This window comes from Alosa alosa, chromosome 18, assembly GCF_017589495.1.
Source record: "Alosa alosa isolate M-15738 ecotype Scorff River chromosome 18, AALO_Geno_1.1, whole genome shotgun sequence".
NCBI lineage: Eukaryota > Metazoa > Chordata > Actinopteri > Clupeiformes > Clupeidae > Alosa > Alosa alosa.
The window spans coordinates 4,631,764-4,639,263 of NC_063206.1; the positions used below are offsets into that span (position 1 = coordinate 4,631,764).

At 42.7% G+C, this 7,500-nt stretch overlaps 1 protein-coding gene and 1 long non-coding RNA gene across 2 annotated transcripts in view; both read right to left on the bottom strand.

The window, feature by feature from the left end:
* arhgap22 (Rho GTPase activating protein 22) overlaps window positions 1-759 on the bottom strand; it is a 19,895-nt gene extending 19,136 nt beyond the window's left edge. The window contains 1 exon segment of the mRNA XM_048270270.1: window positions 493-759. Coding sequence (XP_048126227.1) covers window positions 493-559 — 67 coding nt within the window. The 5' untranslated portion in view covers window positions 560-759.
* Window positions 760-6,384: 5,625 nt separating this feature from the next.
* LOC125311166 overlaps window positions 6,385-7,500 on the bottom strand; it is a 1,411-nt gene continuing 295 nt past the window's right edge. The window contains exons 1-2 of the long non-coding RNA XR_007196454.1: window positions 7,190-7,500; window positions 6,385-7,135 (exon numbers count right to left, since the gene is read on the bottom strand). The exon at window positions 7,190-7,500 is cut by the window's right edge and continues 295 nt beyond it. This is a non-coding gene — a long non-coding RNA (uncharacterized LOC125311166). The remainder of the gene's footprint in view (window positions 7,136-7,189) is intronic.

A 7,500-nucleotide genomic window follows, 5' to 3' on the forward strand; every position in this document is an offset into this window, starting at 1 on the left:
CGCGAGGCCATCTTTTCGTTGCTGACGGTGGGGCTTAACCGGTCATGACAGCTCATCACGGCTAGGAATGATAACCGGATATGACACTCGAGCCCAACATCGTTATGTAGCATTTAACATTACGCACCTGCAGCACCCGCCTAACGACTTAAACTCAATCTGCACATCTCACGTATCCGGTTAACATGTCTGCTTTGGACTGCTTAGCGGCGAAATATTTCATACACACGAATGTCATTCTCGCAAAACAAAAAACAAACAAAAAACCGGCAGGTGCTCGAGGCAGACCTCATTACCGTAGCCTATATCTGTCTGCTCACGCACAGCATCGGCCGGCCGGCGGCGAAGAGGAGGGCGTTTCTCCCCACGCGCGGAGCTGCCATTACACGTCCGCTACCGGCTCGTCAGCTCGACGCCGCGAGGCTGCAGTCGCCCAGCCGTCACAGCACGAGGTGGACTGGGCACCGGGAGTGGCGGAGATCCGGGACTCACCTCTCCGCGTCTGTCGTATCTTTGGGCTCAGCATGGTGTCATCCGCGCGCGCTGTCCGTTCGGGCATCTACATGTTTGGAATCTCTGTGATGATGTCTCGCCCGACACACATGCACCACGGCGCACACAGACACACACACACTCACACACATACACACGCAGCCTCGCCCTGTTGCTCTTCACACACGCGCCTCCTCCTCCTCCTTTCTCTCTCTCTCTCTCTCTCCCTCTCGTGCGCTCTCGTGTCCCACTAGCCCACTACGCCACGAGCATCCTCCGAACCCCGCCTACCGCCCTCATCATGCGGAGAAAGAGAGAGGGAGAGGTAGAGGGAGGGAAAAGGAGAGAGAGAGGGAACTGGGGGACAGCGAGTATCATTTTTGGGGAGTAGGGGAGACCGGGGTAGGTTGTCACAATTTATACTCGTGCATGAATTGCTCATCTTCAAAAACTCTTTCAGCAGTAATTCCTACATGAAATGAAAGCTTGGGGTCTTGGCTTTAAATGTGTATAATTTTTACTTTTAGAATGTATTGTAACAGGGAGCAATTAACCATCAAAGACACTCTGACACAATGTGACAATCAACCCCATCACGGGGTTGGTTGTCACAGGGTATGGGGTTATAGAGTTTCAATGGGATTTCAGTGATAAAATGGGATCTTAAAAAATGATGTGTAGCTTTTTAGTTTTTTAAGCTAGAAACTGCAAATAAGTTTTAATATGAATACCACCCCTATGATAGTTGTCATCAATGCCCCTTATGTTTAAACAATGTGATTAAATGAGGTGATCAGTTACTTGAATTGTCTACTGTGTTGAGAAATAAAATTAAATCATTTTCAGTGCTAAAACCTCTTTATTATCATGTAAGTTGCAAACAAAGTTGCAAACACAGTGACAACTGTGTCACAGTGACAACAAACACATGTGACAACCCCCCATGAGCTATGTGACAAGCATCCCCAACTGACCTCTTGACAAAGATGTTAACCTAGCTGCCACATGGCTTTAACTTGATAGCTAAAATATGGCTCAAAATAAAGCTACTACCTTTGGCTTTTTTGTTTTTGAATTACTAATATCCTACAAGCTCTCAATACAAAAACAACACCAACATGAAAATTTACTCTGACCCATGAAATTTAAAAATTGTCTCCTCACCTCAATGCTGTGTGTCTGCTCAGCAAAATTTCTAGTGCAAATGTGTAAGCTATCAAAGGGTAACAGTTTGATATCAAAATTTTACCACAGCGCCACTGGAATAAGCAATGTGACAACCAACCCGTGAGACAACCAGCCCCGGACTCCCCTACTCATGACTTTACTCAAGTACATTTGAGAGGCAAATATTGTACTCTTTACTCCACTACATTATAACCGTGAGTACCCGTTACTTCTTATAAAAATAAAGGAAAAAAGAAAAATCTGGGAAACCCTCAATTTGTTGTTTCCCTCTCAAACGTGATTGGATTGTGCAGGCACCACTGATTGGGACAGCCTATCAGCAATCACCTTCAGCTTTCCGCCAAAGTCAACTCCATGGTCAGATTTAGATAAGAGACGAAACCATGGAATAAAACAATGGATGAAGACGCAGCAGGTCCATCCCGGGAATGTGCCAACCTGTGGCCCCACCTCGCCAGACTATTCAATTTTCTGAACAAGTTAATGATAGTGTTCGCTTCAAGTGTTTCAATTACAAAATAGTATTTTGTATTTGAAATACGTATTTTATATACATGTATTAGAAATACTGCCCATCCGCAACATGGTAAAAAGATAAAAATGACTTGATTTTACTTTCAATGCCTTTTTACATTCTCCAAGGTATTAACATTAACATTTTCCATAACTCCATGTAGGACGTTTCTGTACATAAATGTAAGCACTGTGGCAGTAGTAATGCAATATTTAAAAAATGTAGGCTACTCTTGTACTCTTGATACTCAAGTACTTTTAAAAACAAGTACTTCAGTACTTTTACTTAAGTAGACATCCGACTGTTGTACTTTTACTTGTACTTGAGTAAAATTTAGCAAAGGGTATCTGTACTTTTACTCAAGTAATGAAGCTGTGTACTCTGTCCGCCTCTGCTCATCAGGCACAGGGACCACATCATAAGTAACACACACATGAATAAAGGGCCGTCAAATTGTGTGCATTCAAGGTAAACATGTTCACACATTTGTAAGTTCACAACATGAAGATGAAGATCAAGTGGACCCTAGTTTAATGAAGCTACGCTAACAACATGAAGATGAAGATCAAGTGGACCCCAGTTTAATGAAGCTACGCTGACAGCATGAAGATGAAGATCAAGTGGACCCCAGTTTCATGAAGCTACGCTAACAACATGAAGATCAAGATCAAGTGGACCCTAGCTAACAACATGAAGATGAAGATCAAGTGGACTCCAGTTTAAAGAAGCTACGCTAACAACATGAAGATGAAGATCAAGTGGACCCCAGTTTAATGAAGCGCGTCTTAGCCAGAGGTGGACGTAGTACACAATTCCATTACTTAAGTGAAAGTATAGATACATCTTGTCAAATATTACTCCAATACAAGTGGAAGTTGCTAAGTTGAAGTACAGAAGTTCTTGCATTTAAAAATACTTAAGTATTCAGAAGTACAAGTATTTTCCTTTTTAATGTGATGTAATGTTTATTAGGTCATTAATAGGGTATACATCCTTTGGTCGGTCATAGGACTTGAAGAGATCTTTAATTCCTTACATCCAACAAAAACATTTTACCTATTTTCACAACTTTGCAACTGTTCAAATGGATGCCATAATATAATTTAAGTCATTTTTCATTCTTTGTTCACAAATCTAAAACATTTTCACTGCCGAGTACAAAACCAGAAATCTTAATTATGAGTAGATTAAATCGTTTAATAATGTAGGGTAAAGGTCTAGCTATGTGGTGAATGTCAGGTGATTGTCTAATTTCATTCCAATTTCATAATGATCATGGAGGATAGCTGGTTAAAATCAGACCACTTCTCAAATCTCAATTACTAACAATTTTGTCTGGGTTCTCCCAGGCTACATGGAGGATGTTCTGATGAAGAATCTGTTATCACCATCATTACCACAGCCAATTCAGCCAAGTTCAAATTGAACTATTGAAAAAATAAACTTCAAGATGGTCTATCACATTATTGCATTTAAAGACTCAAATGTGGTTAAAAGTAACGAGTACTTGCTTATACTTTAAATGTAGTGGAGTCAAAAGTACAGTATTTGTCTACACCGTACTTCTACACAACACACCATCACACACACACACACTGATGTGAGGTAACCAGCTCAGTAGCAGTGATTAGGTTCTCTCTCATTCCCTCTCTGATTACGGAGCATTCCCATTTCTGATTGGATACCGTCCTCACCATCAGGTGGTGACATCATCACAGTAGACAAATCTGGGGGAGGAGCTTACAGGTATTACTGTAAACATACACTCAGACACAAGAAGCCTGTCGGTGAAAACTCTATTTCTTACACACACACACACTCTTTCTCTCACACAAACACACAAAAGAAGCCAGCAGGCTGTGAGAACACACACACACACACACACACTTACACTGTTGTGTAAATATAGTCTCACCTCTGTGTTGGTCAGGTAGGGTCCCTATCCTCTGACCTCTGTGTATTCTCCGCCGTTGGTCAGGCAGAGTCTGTGAGCGCAACATGACCCCTGACCTTTCTTCAGGGTTTTAAAGACACTGTCTGGAAGTCTCACTCCTGGCACCGTGGCGACACCATAGATACGCTGTGGCAACCGTGGAAGTCTGCTCTGCTAGCTTAGTCACACCGTCTCTCTCTCACACACACACACACACTTAGGGTCACACACACGTACGGTCTCATTCACACTCAGACTGGACAGCAGAGTGGACGCAGAGGCGGCTGGAACGTGAGACTGCACAGCCCACCACAGGAAGTGATACATAGGATGCGTACAGAGGAGGAAGTGAAATCTGCTGCGCTTGGCTTCAGTGGGCCAGTTCCTCATGATAATAGGGAGACACACACACACACACACACATACACATACAAACACACATAAACATGAACACACACACACACACATAAACATGAACACACACATACACAAACATGAACACACACACACATACACACACACACACACACAAACATGAACACATACACACACACACACAAACATGAACACACAGACATACACACACAAAAACATGCAAAGACTTCCACTCACAAACATGAACGAATATGCAGACACACACACACACAAACACACTGGTATATGAGTATTTCAATATTTCTCGTGTGCTACTGGGTTCTTGCATTAAACCACACAAGCAAAATCAGCAATCTCTCTCCACAGCCAGACACAAGACATTCATGTGTGTGTGTGTGTGTGTGTTTGTGTGTCAATAAGCAAGGGTGATAAGGCTTACTGCCTTTCACCTCCAAACATGCCATAACACAAGCAGTTAAGCATGCACTCTCTCTCTTTCACACACACACACACACACACACACTTGGAGCTAGTGTGGCCCTGGTGTGTGTGTAGGCCAGTGATGTCGTGACTTTGTCAGTTCTTCATGTGATTTAAAAGATGATCAGGGTAGTTTCACAATCAGCGTCAATGTGAAATGACTGTGCTTTTGTTTTCATTGCATTTCATCTGTTGAAAGATAAACAAGTGGGCTGATGGTCACTGGTCATGGTCAGGTGGAAGTGTGTTGGGCTAAAGGGTGTTTGCTGTGGCCTTGGCCTTGACCGTGGCCTACTGGTTAGCGCTTTGGACTTGTAACCGGAGGGTTGCCGGTTCGAACCCCAACCAGTAGGAACGGCTGAAGTGCCCTTGAGCAAGGCACCTAACCCCTCACTGCTCCCCGAGCGCCGCTGTAGCAGGCAGCTCACTGCGCCGGGATTAATGTGTGCTTCACCTCACTGTGTGTGTTCACTGTGTGCTGAGTGTGTTTCACTAATTCATGGATTGGGATAAATGCAGAGTATATACTTAAGAGTATATATACTTACTTACTAATACTTATACTGAATCTAATGTAGTTGAGTATATATACTCATACTTCTACTGAATCTAATGTGGTTGTCCCCCACCAGTATATGGTTGATATGGTGGTCGTGTGATTGGTGAAGGATATCGCCGAACTACAGACGTGTCCGAATCCATGAAGGAATTATGAGCCACTGGGCTCCTGGGCACAGGTGTGACTACCATCAACAGATTCAAAATGCCAAGAGAGCTAATTACAAAGCAATTACAGATATTACACATACTGTAGCATGACCCATGGCATATGAATGAGGGTCCTACTCAGATATTGGGGGTGAGTACCACAACCACTGATATCTGAATGGGGCCCCTCAGTCTTAATTTGGCCCCTCCCCCTCAGTCTTAATATGGCCCCTCCCCCTCAGTCTTAATGCCCATATCCCAGCATGCTCTACTCCTATCCCAGCATCCTCTGCGCCAGTGAACCAGACCACACCAAGGGGGCAGGCGAATTCCCGGAAGTAGAAAATCAATGGAGGCTGGAGGGACCACCTCTCTGCTAACCCCCATTGAAGCCCGCTCATTTTAGGATTTTTTTGAAATACCATAACTGCATATAACATATATCCTGTGCCGACATTTTAGCTTCTGTATTATGTACATAAACAATACAAGGCAAAACAGACTCGACTAACTCGTCCGTAACGTTGGGTTCCAACGCATATTGGGTTAATGCATATGTTGAGTTACAGACTAAGGACTGCCCGTGTGAAGGTTTATAAGTGGTTGCTGACAGATTAATTAAGATGCATTTCAGAATGCATTTCAGCTGCTGAACACACACACACACACACACACACATTAAATTAACAAAGTATTCACACCATCACAAGGTTGTTTTATTTTAAAACTTGACGACAAAAATACTCCATTGTGTAAAATTCAAGTAAACATCCTCCTGTTAGACAGGCTAGGTTTATACACCGGTATCTCTGTCTGCAGCAAACAAACAAACAAACATACACACAAACAAACACACATGCAGATAAACATATTCAGGTTTATGAGGTACACATGAAGGAATAGAACAGAACTCCTGACACATACACACACACACACACAAACACACCCAGGCACACACACACCAGTGTTGTGTGTAATGCGTTACAAAGTAAGGCGTTATAGTAACGTAACTACTTTTTCGGGTAAAAAGTAGTGTAACACGCTACTACTGAAAATTTAGTAACGAAACATAGTTCCTTTTTCAAATCGGTGCAACGTTACTTTTCCCAGGGACAGATTTGACAGCGACACTGCTTTTTGAAACGTGCGCTGGCGCAATAGGCACGAGTTCCACAAGGTACGTGACAGAGGCTGGCAGCATGGAGAGCAATTATGGCAAGTGACAGGCAGCCAGCGCTAACTTTTGAGGGATGAAGGTATCCCCATTACTTCAAACTCATTAAAACTAAGGGGAGCAATGTGAGTGTAAGGTGTAGCCTACACTGTGCCCTGGTGAGAAACTTTTGTCCAGCCTATTTGCACTAGCTTTGCACCAATTTCGGGGGAGTCTGTTTAATGAAAGAGTATAAGGCTATAAAATAAGCCCTCATATATTTTGTGTTCACCTGTATGCCCAAGATGTATCGAGGTTTGATATCGTTCATATATTTTGTGTTCACCTGTATGCCCAAGATGTATCGAGGTTTGATATCGTTCATATATTTTGTGTTCACCTGTATGCCCAAGATGTATCGTTATTTGATATTGTTTCATAGGGCTTTAGTGGTGGTGTTGAAGCCTATAATAACCCAATGTGCTCTGTTTGTGGCATCTGTTATAATAAAGAGCACAAAAGAAATACCTGTTATGTCCTCATAAGTAGAACTTTATGTAGGCCTACACATTTAGGAACAGATATTGGGTTCTGCCCAAAGTCAAGCAACATAAAAGTAACGCAAGAGTAACATAAAAAGTAAAGGAACGGGTTATT